Source organism: Thamnophis elegans, chromosome 10 (genome assembly GCF_009769535.1).
Source record: "Thamnophis elegans isolate rThaEle1 chromosome 10, rThaEle1.pri, whole genome shotgun sequence".
NCBI lineage: Eukaryota > Metazoa > Chordata > Lepidosauria > Squamata > Colubridae > Thamnophis > Thamnophis elegans.
In genome coordinates, this window is record NC_045550.1 from 65632401 (window position 1) to 65652958 (window position 20558).

General features: G+C 46.4%; 1 protein-coding gene across 1 annotated transcript in view; it reads right to left on the minus strand.

Annotated features, from left to right (window-relative positions):
* Positions 1-1234: 1234 nt before the first annotated feature.
* Positions 1235-20558, minus strand: part of EEF1AKMT4 (EEF1A lysine methyltransferase 4) — a 43911-nt gene continuing 24587 nt past the window's right edge. Inside the window, exon 3 of the mRNA XM_032224812.1 lies at positions 1235-1670. Coding sequence (XP_032080703.1) covers positions 1383-1670 — 288 coding nt within the window. The 3' untranslated portion in view covers positions 1235-1382. The remainder of the gene's footprint in view (positions 1671-20558) is intronic.

Here is a 20558-nt window from a genome sequence, read left to right on the forward strand (position 1 = left end):
CTTCTAATCCCCCTCTACCTTGCTTTCCATAAACTGGTTTACAATTTTACAATACGAGCAAGAGGATGAGCTTGGTGGGGTGGAAGGGAAGAGAAATTATTTTCTGCAACCAAGTTGGCAGCAGAAAGCGTTCCCATCCAATTCCCCTGAGAACAGCCCCCCCCCCGCCCCTCCTTGCCAATTGAAGAAGAGGCTTAATTGGGGGGGAAAAAAGGTTGTATTAAAAATGCAGGGAATTACGCCAGGTGACCTAAGAGCAACCTTGGCGACTTGATGACTGGTGGACTTCAACTCCCAGAATTCTAGGAGGCTAAGGCTGGACAGCCCTGCTCTAAGCCACTCCCTCTTTCCTTTCCATTCTGTGTGGGTGGAGTTTGCTCTATTGCAGGGGTGTCCAAAGTTGGGAATTTTTAAGACTTGTGGACTTCAACTCCCAGAATTCCCCAGCCAGGCTGGCTGGGGAATTCTGGGAGTTGAAATCCACAAGTCTTAAAGTTCCCAACTTTGGATACCCCTGCTCTATTGCAATTCATCATATTCCTTTAATGAGCCCATAAATCCCTTGTGGGGGTGGAATCTGGGCAACTGAATGGAGCTGACTGGCCAGATGCCCTTCCTGTTGCCAATGCAGAGTTATATATTCAGCAGACGCATTCTCATCGTGCCCAGAGAGAGAAATATCTGCCTCTACCTAGGATTGAACTGACAGACTCCTGATTGCGAGGCGAGAGCTCCACCACTAGGGCACCGCGCCACTCTTTGCTCTGTTGTTACTATATCTGGTAAATCCAGACAGGATGTAAAGGAAAGAAGGAATGGCTTAGAGCAGAGCTCCCACACTTTGGCAACATGACTGGCTGAGGAATTCTGGGAGTTGAAGTCCACCAGTCGTGAAAGTCGCCAAGGTTGGATACTCCTGACCTACAGGAGCAGTGGTGGGATTCAGCCGGTTCGCACCTATTCGGGAGAACCGGTTGTTAACTTTCTAAGCAGTTCGGAAAAAGGGTTATTGGAAGAAATCTCATTTTGTTTTTTCCCCACTTTACAGGGCTAATCCTGTAAGGAAGGCAGGAAGGAAACATTCTGGTGTTGTTTCTAGCCTCATCTCTATTGCCCGTCTTACAGAAACTGCCTCTCCAGTTAACCCTTATGACATTGTAACAGCTGAGGCGAAGCGCCCATTGACATGAGTGACATAGAGTTGGCCACGCCCACCCAGCCATATGACCACCGAGCCACGCCTACCCAGCTGTTCATTAGGGCAGAGAACCGGTTGTTGAATTATTTGAATCCCACCACTGTACAGAGGTATCTTGGCACGGCCGTTTGAGACGTTGGCCCCACAAACAGCTCCTTCCTTCGAGGAATTCCTTCCCTAGAGATCAGAGTTGAATGTTGAAGAGGTAGTTCTCACAATCCGGCTCCTGTAGGGGGCCCACTGGGGTGAGGGAAGAGGGATGGCGATGGAGGCTCTGCCCCAGAGCCAAGTCGGAGGGGGTCAACCCCCCTCCTTTCTTCATGACGTAGAGGAAGTAGTGGAAGTCCCTTCCGTAACTGAGGTGTTGGATGGACCAGTTGTAGGCACGCTGGGCGTAGTGACGCTTGCGGAAATGCGGCTGGGCGAAGGTGATGGAGATAAACTTTCCTCTGGGTTGCAGCACTCGGGCGACCTGGGAGAAAATAGGGAGATAGTTTACTGTTCTGACCCCCTCCTCCGTCCAGTAACGAATGCTGAGACAAGCTTAATTGGAATGTCCTTTAATAGCAAGACACCAAAATCTCATGGCTGAAAGCCAAGCAAAACAAATAGATAAGGACCTTGGCAGCAACTCAGACAAACTCAGGCAGCAATAAACACAGATAAGGCTTGGCAGCAATCCAGCCTGCCAAGCTCCCAGTACTGTCCTCTGACATTCAATCCTGCGTTGACTTCTGCAAAGAGGGCAAGTAGCAAGTAGCTTTTTATAGTCTGGAGAGGAGCCTAATGACCACCAGCTGAGTACAATCACCTCCTGTAATTGCGTAATTGTTCCTGACGCCTAGTAGCTCTTCGATGGCGTGCACCCAGGAACAACTCACTACTGGCCTCCGGCTCACTCTCCCTTGTCTCCTCCCCACTGGTCCAAGGCTCAGGTGCCTCCTGGTGGCCAACCAGCCTCTCTGCGCCCTGCTCAGAGTCGGAACCCTGTCCAGGGTCCTCCACATCCTCCAGAGCCGACTCAGGGGGCCCCTTGCTGTCAGAGTTTGGTGGCAGCTCCAACGGCACCTGCTGGGCCACAACAATTTACAACGTACTCGGGGACCCAGGGTGGAATTGGCTAAAGGTAGTCCTCGAGTTACAATTGGTCATTTAGTGACCATTGGAAGTTACAACAGCCCTGGAAAAAGTGATTTTTTCAGGGCCGTTGTTAATTTTGAACCAGGGGTCGCTTGCTGCCAGCATTACTGCCAGTTTGGTGCGTGCAAAAAAATGTGTGCATCCGCATTTGCACATAAATAGGTCGGTGCGTGCACAATACGTTAAAAAATGGGGAAAAAATTACATTGGTGCAATGAAAATCAGTATGGCGTCACTGTAGGAGAACCGGTTTGAGGGCATGGCAGGCCTGGATCGCTGCCGGTTCCAATCACCCAGGCCGCCAAACCACTACCAGTTTGGGCAAACCGGTCTGAACTGGTAGGAACCTACCACTGCTTTGAATGGTCAGTAAATGAACTATCGTAAATCAAGGACTATCTGTAATCTTCTCCGAGAACTTTGCTCCTTAAGACGCAACAATAAACCCTCACAATCCCCATCGTCTCTTTAAAAAGACTAGCTGATAACCTGGCGTTGTTGCCCAGGTATTTATTTATCCTAATCCATACATTTGTCCCCAAAAATAATCCCATACCAAACGTAATGTCTAATGTTGGATTTCCCCCCTTACCAGAAGGAGCCCCCTTGCGGAGTACTGTGAAGCTGTTACCATGGCAACTCCGCTGTGTTGTACAGTAGAAGCCGTTTTAAGGCACAACCGGCTGTATCTTAACAGAACACCCACCCGAGGAGTTTTATGGGTGCCTTACCCCCCACAGTATTTGTTTCCAGGGAGTAACCCATCTGTCTACCAAGTTTAAGGGGTGACTTAATGTCATGCAGCAAGATTCTTCTTTCCTACACACACACACACACACACATCTCTATGTCTTCCCTCCATGAAAAGTCCCAATTCTGCAGAAGAGAAAATGTGGCCTTAGGCCAGGGACATCCCCACACCAGCTGACCAAGTCATGATAATTCCAATGCAAGCCCTTCAACCCCCGTCCTGTGCGGGTAGTCCTTGACTTACGACCATTCATTTAGTGACCGGCCGAAATCACAACGGCAATGAAAACAGGTTACAGGTTTCTGATGGCTGTTTTTCCCCCCACATGTATAACCTTCGCATAAGCATCTCCAGGGTCGCTTGATCAAAATTCGGAACGCTCGGCAGTGGACTCTTACTTATGACGGTTGCAGTGTCCCCGGGTCGCGTGATCCCCTTTTGCCACCTTTCTGACAAACGAAGTCGAGGGGGAAAGCCAGACTCACTTAACGACCGTGACAGCGAAGGTTGTAAAATGGGAGTAACACTCATTTTGCTACCTCGCTTAGCAGCAGAAATGTTGGTCTCAATTGTCGTCGTAAGTTGAGGACTATCTGTAACGAGCTTCCCCTTGATTTTCTGGGAACGGGTGCTGGATCAGACCCCCCCCATCCTCCCACTTCCCATTTTTGCTCAATTTGCACAGTTTCCCATTCCCCCCCCCCAAAAAAAAACCTTCCGAGTGAACAACAGCAAGCCAAGATATCTCACACGGACATGTTGTCCAAGATCTGGCTTTCTTTGCAGCTGAGTGGACTGACCCTTTTAATCATCATTTTCTCCTCTCTGGAACTAAACGCCTCCTAATAGGATGGAAAAGAACATCAATTTGCTTGCTTGGCTTTATCCAAAGTCAAAGGCACTTACGGCCACGGGCTGGGCGTGATCGGCATGCTAAGGCCAAGGCTGCAGGGTCTCCAACGCCAACATTTGGCTGGCTGGTGCCTTCCTCTCCTTTTGCTCTCTGTGGGGGGGGGGGGTTCTGCTAGCGCAGCCAGCCTGGGGGACACACACACCCCCGCCCCCAATTTTACTCCTGAAGGACCCTCACTGGGGCAGGTGAGGATTGAATGCTCAACAGCCTGTAGGAGAGGCTGGGTCAGGGATAAGAACTGAGGCACTCTGCATTCGACAATTCCAGGAGAGTGAGAGAGAGGAGAGAGAGAGAAAGAAGAGAAGAGAATAGAGGGCGAAAGGAGGCGAGGGGGGGAGAGAAGACAGTGGAGAGAAAGAGAGAAGAAAGAAAAGAGAGAGAAAGAGAGGAGGGGGGAAAGAGGGAAGAGAAGTAGAGAGAATTGAGAGGAGAGAGAAGAGAGGGAAAAGAGGAGAGGGGAGAGAGAGGAGATAGTGGAGAGAAAGAGAGGAGAAAGAAAAGATAAAGAGAGGAGGAGAGGAGAGAAAAAAGAGGGAAAAGAGGAGAGGGGGAGAGAGAGGAGAGTGGAGAGAAAGAAAAGAGAAAGAGAGGAAGAGAGGAGGAGAGGAGAGAAAAAAGAGGGAAAAGAGGAGAGAGGAGATAGTGGAGAGAAAGAAAAGAGAAAGAGAGGAGGAGAGGAGGAGAGGAGAGAAAAAAGAGGGAAAAGAGGAGAGGGGAGAGAGAGGAGATAGTGGAGAGAAAGATAGGAGAAAGAAAAGAGAAAGAGAGGAGGAGAGGAGGAGAGGAGAGAAAAAAGAGGGAAAAGAGGAGAGGGGAGAGAGAAGAGATAGTGGAGAGAAAGATAGGAGAAAGAAAAGAGGAGAGGAGGAGAGAGAAAAGAAGTAGGGAGAATTGAGAGGAGAGAGAAAAGAATAGAGAGAGAAAGGAAGAGAGGGGAGAGAGAAGAGAATGGAAAGAGAGGAGAAAGAAAAGAGAAAGAGAGGAGAGAGAAAAGAGGGAAGAGTAGAGAGAATTGAAAGGAGAGAGAATTGAGAGAGAAAGGAATACAGGGAGAAAGGGAGGGGGGAGAGAGAGTGGAGGGAAAGAGGAGAAAGAAAAGAAAGGAGGAGAGAGAAAAGAGGGAAGAGAAGTAGAGAGAATTGAGAGGAGAGAGAAGAGAAGAGAAAAAAGAGAGAGAGAAATTTATTAAATTTATTTGCCACCTATCTCACAGTGAGGCTATTCTGGACAGCTTAACAATACAACAAACAAAAGAACAAATATAAAAAATAACAATAGCAAGGAATGAAACGATAAAAACAATCCGTGGAAGCACAGTAATATGAAATTTAAAAGATGGTATCAAATCCACCCTGCATGCGAAGGGCTAACAGGATTAAAGGCGCCCTGCGCTTGTTATGGGGCAGCACCTCCTGCCTGGGTGCTGTGCAAGCCCCCTGTTCTTGGATCTCTCTTTTATCCTGGCACACTGATCTTGTATCCTGGGCACAGCTGGGCATTGCTTTACATAAGCACAGGAGCCACCCTGAAGACAAGACGCGGGAGGAATGTTTAAATCTCTCATTCAGCCAAAGGGAGAGGCAAGATTTTTTCAATGGGAAAATGCTAGGAGGGCTATCTGTATCAGAGACGGCCTCTCCTGGTTTGAGATTTAATGACTGCTTCACACACCATCACCCTTCAGGGGATTTCTGGGTTCGTCGCAACTTAACTCACCAAATTATGAGTGTTCCCACATAGCTGGCTTCACCCAACATGCTATACTGTAGGTCACCACAAACGTAATCAAGGTTAAAAGGTAAAGGTTACTCTTGCACATATGTGCTAGTCCAGTGATGGTTAACCTTTTCCCCATCATGTGCCAAAAGGAGGGGGAGCGCAGGGGGATTGTGCGTGGGCATAATTCTATGCGTGTGACCCCCACCCTTCCCCCACTTTTGGTGTGCAATGGACCCATTTTTCGCCCTCCCCAGGCTCCAGAGGCTTTCTAGGAGCCTGGGGAGGGTGAAAAACTCCCCCTGAAGCCTCCGGAGGGAGAAAAACGGCCCAACGGACAAACCAGACTTTCCAACTTCTGTTGTTTTTCACCCTCCAGAGGCTTTAGGGAAGCCTACGGAGGGCAAAAAACAGCCGAAAATAAAGGCCGAAATCAGTTTGCGCTGGAGCTGACAGGGCAACGCCTCATGGGCCCTAACAAATGACTCCATGTGCCATCCATAGTTTCACCATCATGGTGCTAGTCGTTCCCAACTCCGTTTCAAAGCCAAAGAGCCAGCGCTTTCCGAAGACGTCTCCATGGTCATGTGACCGGCATGACTAAATGCCAAAGGCGCATGGAATGCTTCTACCTTCCTACCAAAGGTGGTTCCTATTTTTCTACTAGCATTTTTTAAGTGCTTTTGAACTGCTAAGTTGGCAGAAGCTGGGACAAGTAACGGGAGCTCACTCTGTTACGCGGTGCTAGGGATTCAAACCCCCAAAATGCCAACCTTTCTGATCGACAAGCTCAGCGTCTTAGCCACTGAGCTATTGCATAAGGTAAGGTAGGTCCACAGGTAAGGACTTCCTAAATTCTCAGGCTGGGAAGGTGTGCTCATTGCCTCCTCCCTTCCCTGTCCTTGTTTCCCCCGAATTGGGAGTAGGCAGTGTCTGCATGCAAGCAAAGCATTTGATGTACCATGAAATTGTGGTCTCTCCCAGCTCAGGGACGGGCAGCCCTTTTAGGCTTACGGCTATGTTTTCATCCGGGCCAGTGGACAGTGGTTCAATGATGTCTCCTTGCCAACCAACGTGAGCAAAACATCCATCTGGCCTTTGAAGGGAGTTCAGGACCTGGATTTGTAGGTGTTGGTCATTGAAGAAAAGGGATTGTATTGATGCCTTTACACGTTGGTGTTACACAACAGGATAGCAGGGGGAAAACAATAGAAGTAGTAGTCTTCAGCTCGCAACCATTCGTTTAGTGACTGCTCACAGTGACGACGACACTGTCCATTTTTCACACTTACAACCAGAAGTGGTATTCAGCTGGTTCGGGCGAACCAGAAGGGGAAATTTTGAGGACTGTATTTTTTGGAGTAGGACGCACCTTTTTCCCTCAAAAAAGAAGGGGGAAATCTGGGTGCGTCTTATGCACTGAATACAGAATTTATGGCCTCCCGGAACCCTGCCCCCTTTGCAAAAATGGCCGTGCTTAGTCTTTAGGAGGCTTTCAGAGTGCTCCTGGAAACTGGGGAGGGCAAAAATGAGCGAAAATTGGATAGGTTTTTTGCTCGTTTTTGCCCCCCAGTTCCCAGGAGTACTCTTCACGAAAAACAGGCCGTTTTGGAGAGGTCTTTTTTAACAATTTGCCTCTTCAAAATCTTGGTGCGTCTTATACTCAGGTTCATCTTATACTCCGAAAAATACGGTAGTTTGGAGAGCCGGCAAATAACACCTCTGGTTGGCCCTGCCCTTCCACCCCAGCCCTTCCCTGTCCTATATTCCCTTGGTTTCTTTTAGCTCAGCTGATTTGTGCGGCAGTGTGGATCACTGTGCCTCACCTGAGCTAAACAACAGCTCAGCTCACCAGCGCTGATGCCAAGGGTGGTCTTTGAGTGTGTTAGGTGTGCTTGCGCACAAAGCGTGCTTGAAGCGCACTCTCATAGAATTAGTAGGAAAAGATTTGGAATCCCACAGCTGCTTGTGACCATTGCACAGTGGTGGGATTCAAATAATTTAACCACCGGTTCTCTGCCCAGCAGGTTAGGTGGGGCTTGGTGGTCATGTTACTGGGTGGGCATGGCCAACTCAACATCACTCACGTTGATGGGTGCTTCACCTTAGTTGTGACAATGTAATAAGGGTTAACTAGAGAGGCAGTTTCTGTAAGCAGGGCAATAAAGATTAGGCTAGAAACAACACCAGAATGTTGCCTTCCTGCCTTCCTTACAGGATTAGCCATGTAAAGTGGAAAAAACAAAATGAGATTTCTTCCAACAACCGTTTTTCTGAACTGCTTAGAAAGTTACCAACCAGTTCTCCCGAATAGGTGCGAACTGGCTGAATCCCACCACTACCGTTGCACCATCCCAATGGTCACGTGATCGAATTTGGAGGCTTGGCAACTGGCATGTATTTAGGCCTGTTGTGGTGTCCCAGAGTGCTGTGATCCCCTTTTGCAACCTTCTGGGCCAACGGGGAAGCTGGATTCACTTAACCACTGGGTTGCTAACTTGACAACTGCAGTGATTCACATTACCCCTGTGGAAAGAAAGGTCATAAAATGGGGCAAAACTCACATAACACCTGTCTTGTTTAGCAATGGAAATGTTGGGCTCAACTGTGGTCTTAAATCAAGGATTTCCTGTACGCGGACCTCTAGAACAGATTAATCCAGAAGTTTCACCTGAGACGTAAATTACTAGGCTCAAACCCATCACTGCTCTAATTAGGTCCATCCACATGGTTGTTGGGTTGTCTTCTTCTGCTCTTTTCTTCAACGTTGTGCAACTTTAAGGACTTCTCAAGGGAGGTGGGTTTCCATGTGACAAGTCTAAAATACAATCGTTTGATAAATGCATGCCACTTGCCAAGCATCTACCGTATTTTTCAGAGTATAAGACACACCTTTTTCCCTCAAAAAAAGAGGCTGAAAATCTGGGTGTGTCTTATACACTGAATACAGCATTTTTTGCTTCCCGAAACCCCGCCCCCTTCACCAAAATGGCTATGCAGAGCCTTTAGGAGGCTTCCAGAGTGCTCCTGGGGGCTGGGGGAGGGCAGAAAGGAGTGAGAAACAGGCCGTTTTTTGCTCAATTTTGCCCCCCCCCCCCCCCAGCACTCTAGAAACCTCCTAAAGGCTATTCATGCCTTTTTTTGGAAAAGAAAAAAAACGGGCCTGTTTTAGCGAAAAACGGGAGGTCTGCAGAGTTCAAAAACTTTTTTTTTTAATCTGCCTCTTCAAAATCTTGGTGCATCTTATACTCCAAAAATATGGTAAATTGTGATCAGCTGTGTATGGTTATATAAAGTCCGGAAAGTAAAGTAACATTTTTAAAAACTAAAAAAGACAGCTGAAAACAACAAAAAAAGAAACCTTCTATACAGGTAGTCCTTGATTTACGACCACAATTGAGCCCAAAATTTATGTTGCTAAGTGAGACATTTGTTAAGTGAGTTTTGCCCCATTTTACGACTTTTCTCGCCGCGTTTGTTAAGTGAATTGTTGCAGTTGTTCAAGTAGTAACACGATTGTTAAGCGAACCCGGCTTCCCCCTTGACGTTGCTTGTCAGAACATCGCAAAAGGAGATCTTGTGACTCTGGGACAATGCAGCCGTCGTAAATTTGAGTCAGTTGCCCAGCATCTGGATTTTGATCATGTAACCATGGGGATACTGCAATGGTCGGTCATAAGTTACTTTTTTCAGTGCCGTTGTAACTTTGAACGGTCACTAAATGAACTGTTGTAAACTGAGGAGTAACTGCATAACAATCAGTCCTGCGAATGGATCACTGATGGAGGTAAGGAAGGAAAACAGGGTTACAGGAAAACAAATCCCTTAGTTTGGATGGAGCAATGAGAAGGAACAGTTTCTTCACTGAAGTTTTCCTAATTCCATTACGGTATTTTTCGGAGTATAAGACGCACCTTGTCACCCACCCACCCCTAAAAGATCGCGGAAATGTTGGTGCGTCTTATACACTGAATACAGCCATTTTTTGCCTTCCAAAGCCCTGCCCTCGCATCCCATTTTTTGCGAAAAACCAACCATTTTTCGCAAAAATTGAGGCTTTTTTGCCTTCCCCCAGCCCTGCTGATGCCTGTAGAGGGCTGTTGGGGGTTGAGGGAAGGCAAAAACTTTTTTTTCTTACTTTCCTCTTCAAAATCTTGGTCCGTCTTATACATCGGTGCATCTTATAGTTTGAAAAATACGGTACTTCGGGAAATTCCCCACTGGATTCAAGGAGAAGAAGCGAAGTGAAGAAACAGCGAAGAGCTTGTGCCCTTGCAAACTTGACCCAATCCTATTATGCTGTTTTATTTACCGGATTTCTCCATCGTGGCTGCCCAAAGAGCCCGTGAGGATAAAAGAGGACCGAAGCCAAGTGCAATGACAGCAAGGAGGTAGGGCCAAGTCAAAGCTAGGCCCGCCAAGTACAGAGGGACCGTCAGCCAAAGAAGCATCGTAAACTTAAGCCGGGCCAGGAAGAGGAAGGAAGGGAGGAAGGGAGACAAGGGGTTATCCCCTTCCTTTGCATATTAAGTTTTCCATTTTTCCATTTACATAGCATATAATCACATGTATACTATTACATAGCCAACATCATATTGTATTATTAAATGTTTACATCAATTCACCTTACCATCAACTCCCAAATACAATTATTGGCTCCTCTGCTCTCCATACACCATATTTATACTTTATCTATTACTTTCTTCTCCCTCTCTCCTCTCCCTCCCTCCCTCCTTTCTTCCCTCTGTCATCCTTTTCTCTCCTCTACTTCCCCTTCCTTTCTCCTTCTCCTCTCCCCCCTTTCCACTCCTCCTTTCTCTCTTCCTCTTCCTTCCCCTGCCTTCTCTCCTATCCCTCCCTTCTTCCCTTTACCTCCCTCCTCTCTCCCACACTCTTCATCTCATTTACTTGGTGTATTTCAGCTTTTGAGCAAGTTCCATTTTATGTTGATATTTATAATTCCTTTTCAATATACATATTTAATTTTAACGTATATCTTCTTTTTTTTTAAGAAATAGAACAAAAAAGTATACATATATAGTCATTGTGTTTTTAAACACACACACACAAACACTCCAGCCCAATTTTGGCCGAGATGTACATCTGGTTAGAATTCCCAGCCATTCTCATCATTATATTTATATAATTATACATCCTTACAAGCCCCCAATTTGTGATTCTGTCTTTAAATCTCAATAGTTTCCCATTGTAAGTATATTTCACGTTCCCTCTCCATTTTTCCATATCTTGGATTAAATTACCCTTAATGAAAGAAAATGACCTGCCAAAGGACAACTCCTTCCCTATCCAGGGACAGGAATGAGCCAAACTTGAGTGGGATGGGGAGATGCAGGACAGTTCAGTCACTGAAAAATATAATGGAACAATTGTGCAATTGCCGAGTCCCAACTGATCAGCTGGCTCTTCTATTGTTGCCCTACGCAGGAGAAGGGAGCTGGAAAGCAGGTTAATGGGGTGGAGAGCAGTGGTGGGTTTCAAAAATTGTTCAAACCTACTCTGTGGGTGTGTCCTCCTTCGTGGGAGTGGCTTGCCGCCCATGTGACCGGATGGGAGTGGCTTGCCGCCCATGTGACCGGATATGAAGATGCCGACGACACTTGTCAGAACCACCTTAAATTACCTGACACACAGCACTGGCATGCATAAGAATACGATGTAAACTTGTTTTTTGAAAGGCATCTTTGGTTTGCATTAAAACAACTTCAACACACGCAATGTTCTGATTGCACCACAAACGCAGTAGTCATCCTTACCTTTCACAGAGGCACTGAGTTTTATAAATAGGAGCATGATAGTGTAGAATAATCCTATCCAAGGACCAGTGGTGGGTTTCAAAAAAATTTGGAACCTCTTCTGTAGGTGTGGCCTGCTTTCCGGGGCCACTGGTGGAACCTCTTCTAACCGGTTCGGTAGATTTGACGAACCGGTTCTACCGAATAGGTGTGAACTGGTAGGAACCCACCTCTGGTGGAGAGGGAGTGGAGATTTTATAGTATCCTTCCCCTGCCACACCCACCAAGCCATGCCATGCCCACAGAGCCAGTAGTAAAACTTTCTGAATCCCACTACTGCTCGGTAGCCCAAGGAGGAGAAAAAAAACAACAGGTGTCACCTACAACAGACAGTGTAAGGACTGCAACAGCCACTGTGTAGGACAGAGGGGCAGAAGACTGGCAGAGAGCATCTATGAACATCAACTAGCAGTCTGAAAAAATGATGAAGATCCTTAATAACGCAATGCAAGGACCGACTCGATCACAGTTTATCTGGGAAAGTGTGAGCGTCCTAGAACAAGCTACATCCAAAAGTAAATTGGATTGTAGCAAATAGCAAATTCCTGGGAGCTTGGTATTCAGACAAATCAGCCATCGACCGACACACAAAAATAAACCATATTTAAAAACCATTCAAAACAGACAATAAAAAAGCTAAGAAGGAAACAAAAGGACAGCCTCTCCAGCAGCCCACATCCAGATAAGCGGGGATTAACACCAGGCAAAGGATCAAGCAGAAAAACAATTCCCTAATCAAGGAACTACCAAGAAGCAAATCAGACTACCATCAACATTGGCGTGGAAAGTTACTGTATGTAAACAGGGAGCAAATACCACGCTCACTGGCACTGATGAGGTTAGTTGAGTAATGAAACATCGCCCAGAAACAACTAAGAAAAGGAAGAATTTAACAGATGTTATGCGGCAGCTAAAGAATGCTCCCCTAAAACAGGGGTGTCAAACTCGATTTCATAAAGGGCCGCATCAGGGTTGTGTTTGACCTCAGAGGGCGTGGCGGGGGTGGCCAGAGTGGGCATGGCCAGCTCAATGTCATTCATGTTGGGGCGCCTGTGGTGAGCCAAGTACTCTGCCAGCAAAAATGTAGCAACCGACAGCCATGTATGGCTCTCCTGAGCTCCATTTTCACTGGCAGAGGGTTGCGGGAGGCTGTCGTAGCCGAAAATGGAGCTCCGCAGAGCCATGCACGGCCCTCCCGAGCACCATTTTTGCAAGCAGAGGTCCCGCCGGCCAGATCTAAGCACCCCGTGGGCTGGATCTGGCCCGTGGGCCTTGAGTTTGACACCCCTGCCCTAAAACATGTGATGGTGGGAGTGTTGAATCTGAATGACACACTTGTATCACCAACCACACAATCTCACTTGAACGCATTTGTGTGAGCGCAGCCTATTTTTCTTGCATCCTCACATTGCAAAACTGATGGTGGGGGTTGAATTAATGATTCATTTAACAAATGTGGCAAGCAATGTCATAAAATGGGGCAAAAATCAGCTAATAACCATCTTGCTTAGCAGCAGATACAGCAAGATTACCTGTATTCTAATTTTAGCTTTGTTCTAAAACAAAGCTAAAAAAAAATAGTGTTTTAACTTTTTTGGGGGGGTTATGTTTTTATACCACTTTTTAAATGTTTTTATTCTATTTTACTCTATTCTATGTTTTTATTCTAAGCTGCCTAGAGTCACTCAGATGAGATGGGCAGTAGAGGAAAGTGATGGATGGATGAATAAATAAATAAAATCAAAAAAATTGCTTCCACGTTTCAGGAAGTTGGAAAGGAAGGGCAAAACTCAATTAACGAATTCCTCACTTCTGGTCTTCTAAGATTTTCTGGCCAGGTTTATCCTTTGCACTGGATCACGGAAATCAGACGCGAGAACCGAGATCCAGGTGGGTAAAAAGCACATTTCCGAAAGCTTCCAACATCAAGAATTTGGGGGTCGATAAGAGCAATTAGCTCAGCACATCTAAAAAAACACTATATTATTAAAAAGCTGAAAGGTTTGATTTGAGGACCAGAAATGTGAAGAGACTGAAAGAAAAGCGCTCTCTTTTTTTCATGCATCCCGCTAATAAACTATTCACTGTAAAGTGGAAGCAAAATAAATAAATAAAAATAAAACACAGTTTTCTGGCTTTTTCCATGAGAATAGCAACATGTCTAAAAATGAGCTGAAGATCCCGTTTTCCGTGCCGAACACCATCTGTTGACTTAAATGGAGGGGACGAATCGAAGCCACAATCCTCCTGTTTGGATACTCCCACTGAAGGATTAAAAATGGAGCTGTGGGTGTAAAACGTGTCAGTAGGCCCAAGTCGGTTTCTGTGCCACAGACAGACAGTCCTTGACTTACGACCGGTCGCTGTTCAAAGTTACAATGGGGGAGGGTACTTATGATCCAGTTCTGAGGTTCCAATTACTGGGTACCCCACTACTCGGCAACCGTCCTGCATTTATAGTCATATGCAGCATCCCATAGTCACATGGCCTCATTCTACTTATGGTTTTTGGCAAAACCAGGAAACAATGGGTTCGTTTAACAACGGATGGCTGTTCTGACCGAGGCTTCCCAAGATGAAGCCGACTCTTCGTCCCGATAAAACCCCTTTTATTTAGGTTAAAGGGAATTCCTCTCCAGCAAAGTCCCGGCCAACAGTCTTTCAAGAGATTTCACAACTGCAGGCTTTTATCAGGCTTGGAGAGCTGCCAGGCCGATATCTTCCAAACGCCACTCTGTAGCAGCAATTACTTGGCAAGAAGTCAGGAAGAGATCTTCACCCTATTCAATTGAACTCATTGTCTCCTGCAAACTCCACTCCCCTTTTGCTCTTCTTTATTCCCTATGGGAGGGGCCATTCACCGTCCACCTGTGGCTTTACTTTTGAGTTGACCCTTGTTCTTTAGCTGAACTCTTCTCCTGGCAGCTCTGCGCATGCGCACACTGGGAACAGGCTCCAGCTGATGTCTGACTCCGAAGGCAGCTGAAAACTGGCATATGGCCCTGGCCCCCTCTCTGCCTCCCGACACAGAGCCCTCCTCAGACCCTTCCCCAGACTCCAGGACTGGCCCAGGTTCCTCCCCAACCTCCTCACTGTCTGAGTCTGCCACCAGCTCTGTTGGCCACTGGCGGGCCACAACAGTGGCCGAGAGAGACAATTGGGGAGTTTTGGCTCCAGTTTACAACCTTTCTTGTCACCATCGTTAAGTGAATTGCTGCAGTTGTAAAGTTGGTCACATTAGTTGTTAAAGGAATCTGGTTTTCCCATTGTCTTTGCTTGTCAGATCACCAAAGGCGATCACGTGACCCCCCCCCCCCAAGGGACACTGCAGGTGTCACAAATACGAACCGATTGCCAAGTGGCTGAATTTTCATCCCATGAATTGTGTGGGAATTGTGTGAAGAACGGCCGGAAAGTCACTTTTTAAAACTTTGAATGGTGACTAAACAATGGGTTGTAAACTGAAGATTACCTGTGCTTTCCCCGTGAAAACTCATCTCCTTTTTAAGATTGTCCAAATCCTTGTCCTTTACTTCACTCTTGGTTTTTCTTTTCTTTTCTGACACTCTTTTAACACCCACCTACGTTTTTCTTCTTTACTCCCATATGTTCGAGATATTTTGATGGCAATTTTTGAGACTCAGAGCTTGTCATCCCATATTACGCTGTGCAAGGTTTTAGACTGCTGCAGATGTACTAATGGAAGATCCTGGGCTTAGCGCTGCCTTCTGTTGCTCTATTAGAAGAAAGCAGTCGATCGTTTCCCTTCTTTCGGGTTTGTTTTTATAACCCTGGTTAAAAAAAAGCCGAAAACAGTTAACTGCGGTATCACTTCAGGTGTCCAGGTTAGGGATACAGGCCTGATGTTAAATACTTAAGGGCTTACCAGGAAGTTTAATGCTGTGGTACAGAGCTACACATGCGCAGGACATGAAAAAATTAGTAAAAAACAAGTCGGCAATGGCGACCGGGGAACCGGTTCAGGGGTGTGGCCAGCCTGCCATCCCTACCGGTTTGGCGACCCAGTCCCAATTTCCACTATCGGTTCACTTGAACCAGTGTGAACCGGAAGCAACCCACCTCTGAGGGGAAAAACCCCTAAATACCGTATTTTTCGGAGTATAAGACGCACCTTTTTCCCTCAAAAAAGAGGGTGAAAATCTGGGTGCGTCTTATACACTGAATATAGCATTTTTTGCCTCCCCAAACCCTGCCCCTTCACCAAAATGGCTGTGCATAGCCTTTAGGAGGCTACCAGAGTGCTCCTGGGGACTGGAGAGGGCAGAAATGAGCAAAAAAATGGGCTCTATAAGCCTCCTAAAGGCTATGCATCCCTTTTTTTTGACAAAAAACGGGTCATTATTTTGTGAAAACAGGCCGTTTTTCACTCGTTTTTGCCCCTCCCAGCCCCAGGAGCACCCTACAAGTCTCCTAAAGGTTATTCATACCCATTTCATGAAAATGGGCCCTTTTGGGCAGGTCTGCAGAGTGCAAAAACTGTTTTTTAATTTGCTTATTCAAAATCTTGGTGCATCTTATACTCCGGTGGGTCTTATACTCTGAAAAATACGGTAATCCAGATAGCAAAATGCAATTGTTATATTTTGAAAGAAAAGGAGTTTTTAGTCAGGTAAGTGTTAATAAACACTAGATGTACTTGGGGACCATTTTCCTAGAGTTCCATAGCATCCGGTGTAGAAAATACATTTTGTCCCACATTTAATATGATGGATTAGCGCAGCAGTTCTTGGTTTGACCCAGTTACCCCTTTTCCTAGTCTAAATGTCATTATCACTTCCCCTCCTCCCCTGAAAGACGGTGGCTCTGTGGTTTTACACAAGGGACTCAGCGGCAGCAGACCTGAACTGGACTCATACATAAGCAATATGATCTTTTTAATTTTATTTTTAATTAAATGACAAACAATATTGGAGAGTCGGTTTGGTGTAGGGATTAAGGTGCTGAGCTAAAAACGAGGGAATGGCGAGTTCTAGTCCTGCCTTAGGCATAAAAGTCAGTTGGATGACTTTGAGCCAATCACCAGGAGACTGGGAGTTCTAGTCCCACCTTAGGCATGAAAACTGGCTGGGTGACTTTGGGCCAATCACCAGGAGGCTGTGAGTTCTAGTCCTGCCTTAGGCATGAAAGCCGACTGGGTGACTTTGGGCCAATCACCAGGAGACTGGAAGTTCTAGTCCCACCTTAGGCATGAAAACTGGCTGGGTGACTCTGGGCCAATCACCAGGAGGCTATGAGTTCTAGTCCTGCTTTAGGCATAAAGCAGGACTAGTCAGTTGGGTGACTTTGGGCCAATCACCAGGAGACTGGGAGTTCTAGTCCCACCTTAGGCATGAAAACTGGCTGGGTGATTTTGGGCCAATCACCAGGAGGCTGTGGGTTCTAGTCCTGCCGTAGGCATAAAAGTCAGTTGGGTGACTTTGGGCCAATCACCAGGAGACTGGGAGTTCTAGTCCCACCTTAGGCATGAAAACTGGCTGGGTGATTTTGGGCCAATCACCAGGAGGCTGTGAGTTCTAGTCCCGCCGTAGGCATAAAAGTCAGTTGGGTGACTTTGGGCCAATCACCAGGAGCCTGTTAACCTTCGACATACGACCACAATTGAGGCCAGAATTTATGTTGCTAAGTAAGAAATATTTTGGACATGTAATGCGACACCCAGAAAAATACAGTATCCTTCACTTCATCCTCCAAGGAAAGATTGAAGGCAAATGAGGTCCAGGCAGAAGAAGAACATCATGGCTTCAAAATCTAAGGGACTGGTTTGGACAAAATTCAACAGCACTTTTTCGTGTGGCTGTTGGCAAAAATAGGATTGCCAACATGATCGCCGACGTCCGATGACAGATATGGCACAAGAAGAAGAAGTAAGAAATATGTTAAGGGAGTTTTACTCCATTTTTATGACTTTTCTTGGTACATTTATTAAGTGAATCACTGCAATTGTTAAATTAGTAACATGGTTGTGAATCTGGCTTCTCCATTGACTCTGCTTGTCAGAAGGTCACAAAAGCGGATCACGTGACCCCGGGACACTGTAACTGTCATAAATAGGAGCTCGTTGACAAGCATCCGAATGTCAATCAGGATTCTTCAATGGCCACAGGTGTGAAAAATGGTCGTTAGCCCATCTTTTTCAGTGTTTTCAATAAACGAACTGTTGTAAGTTGAGGTCTATCGTTACAGTCCTAAATCAAGGATTATCTGCAGATTGTGTGTGCATCTTAGCCAGCATGGTCAAAGGCTTATTGAAAACAGGCGGTTTGTTGTGGCCCGCCAGCGGAGCCGGAAGCAGAGTTGGACAGTGAGGAGGTTGGGGAGGAGCATCGGCCAGTCCTGGAGGCTTGGGAAGGCTCGGATGAGGGCTGTCGGAAGCAGGGACAGGGCCGAGGACATCTGACAGTGATCAGGAGCCTACGGAACTAGACAGCAGTGAGGCAGAGGAACAGCTGGAGCCTGTTCCCGGTGTGCGCATGCACTGAGCTGCCAGAAGAAAAGAGCAACTCAGAAATCAGGGTCGACTTGGGAGTAAAGCCACCGGTGAAAGGTGATTGGCCCCTCCCATAGGAAATGAAAGAGGAGCAAAAGGGGAGTGGGCTTTTGCAGGACACAATTCGTTCATTCCGTCATTCGATTAGATAGGAGTATGAAAATCTGTCCGTGAATCCCAGAGACTCTATGCCCAGTCTTTCCTCATTTGGGAAATATTTACATGGCCGCTTTCCAAGATAGATAAGGTCTGTAGTCATAATTACTCCTTTGAAAGTCTGTTTGCCAGGCCTTGCCGAATGTGAAGGAGAGGAATTCACATTTGTTTAATAAAAGGGGTTTTGTCGGGACTCTGCCGCCTGCTTTTCGGGGAAGCCTAGTTTAAGAACAGGTTTAAGAAAATTGTGGCAAAGCACAGAGGCTAAGCTTTACCTAGGAAATCTCTTCTCCCCAAGGCCATTTGAATTTTATCTATTGCATTGGAGTGAGGTGATAGGCTGCTCCGCTCATGGACACTGAACAGCATCCATTCCAACCTTGCAGTGAACTGTGCTTAAAAACTATACCATGAAAAGGAAAGAAATCGATGGCATTACCCAAGCAGCACAGAGGACGGGGGAACAATCATTACAATAATAAAAGCCCAGTGAAGATCACCACATTCCAGCCTCGGAGGCACAATGGAATTACCAGGTTTTAATGACCTTCCTAGAAACTAGGAGGGAAGCCACTGGTAGCTGCCTCTGGGGAAAATGTGACAGCCCCATTAATGAGGAAAAGAAGAAACAAGCAGCATAAAAAGGGTTGGAAGAGACCTTGGAGGTCTTCTAGTCCAACCCCATGCCCAAGGGAAGAGATCCTATATGGGGAGGGGGAGCTAAAAATTAGGGGTGGTTAAATTGTCCTAATCCTTTCCATTACTGGAGGTCTTCTGTGGTTATCCTACTTTTCAAATATTTGCTGAGGAATTTTGTTTGATTGTTGGCTACCTGGAAATCATTGCCGTAGAGTTTGTACCCTAAATACAATAGCAGAGTTGGAAGGGACCTTGGAGGTCTTCTAGTCCAACCCCCTGCCCAAGGGAAGAGATCCTATATGATTCCAGACTTTCTTTGGGCTTGGTGGGATGATGCACAGAATAACAGAGGAGAATAACATAGTTGGAAGGGACCTTGGAGGTCTTCTAGTCCAACCCCCTGCTCAAGCAGGAGACCCTATGCTGTTTCAGACAAATGGTTATCCATTCTCTTCTTAAAAACTTCCACTGTTGGAGCATTTACAACTTCTGGAGACAAGTTCCAATGATTAATTGTTCTCACTGTCAAGAAACTTCTCCTTAGTTCTAGGTTGGTTCTCTCCTTGATTAATTTCCATCCGTTGCTTCTTGCCCTCAGGTGCTTTGGAAAATAGATTTACCCACTCTTTATTGGAAAACTACTATCATATCACCCCTAGGTCTCCTTTTCATTAAGTTAAAGATTCTCCTCGCACATATGTGCTAGTCGTTCCCGACACTAGGGGGCGGTGCTCATCTCTGTTTCAAAGCCAAAGAGCCAGCCCTATCCGAAGACATCTCCGTGGTCAAGTGGCTGGCATGACTCAACGCCGAAGGCGCACGGAACGCTGTTTGCTTCCCACCAAAGGTGGTTCCTATTTTTCTACTTGCATTTTTTTACATGCTTTCGAACTGCTAAATTAGCAGAAGCTGGGACAAGTAACGGGAGCTCACTCCGTTACGCAGCGCTAGGGATTCGAACTGCCAACCTTTCTGATCGACAAGCTCAGCATCTTGGCCATGGAGCCACCACGTCCCTTTCATTAAACTACACATACCCAATTCCTGCAATCATTTTTCATGTATTTTAGCCAAGAATCATCTTTCTTGATCTTCTCTGAACTCCACCAAGGGACTGGCTAGGGAGGAGGGGAATTTGAGGGGACCCAGGATATGGGGTGGAGGTGGTAGCAAAATGGTCTCTTTCCCAAGCTTGCCCAGATGTTTAAGGAGATTCTCACTCATCCAGATCATGGTTGTCTCACAAGTGCTTTTTCAAGGCAACTGGATTTTCTGGATTTTTGTTTTTATTTGAGTAGGAAGTTAGCATCCACTCCTTTCCTAGGAAAATGAGATATTTTAGGAAATATTAAAAGAGCATATTTTCCCTAAAAGGGAGGCAGAAACTTACCCACCCACCCCACAACGTTGTCAATGGGCCATTAAGGCCTGGGTCAGTCTATTCTACATAACAAAGATCTACCTCCTTTAGGCAGAGCCATAATAGGAATCCCCAAAGCCCTTTGATTACATCATCACCCAGCAAGGCTCAACCAAGCTTGGGACTCAAAAGACAGCCAGCCTATAAAGTTAGCTAACAACCCCCCCCTCCCGCCCTCTGGGAGTCTGACCACCAATCAGAGTGCATTTCTTGCACAGGAATGGGAAGCTGTGGGGTGGGGCCCAGAGAGGGCATAAAACCAGGCCACTCTCCGCATCTGTCGCTCTTCCCCCCCCTCCACACA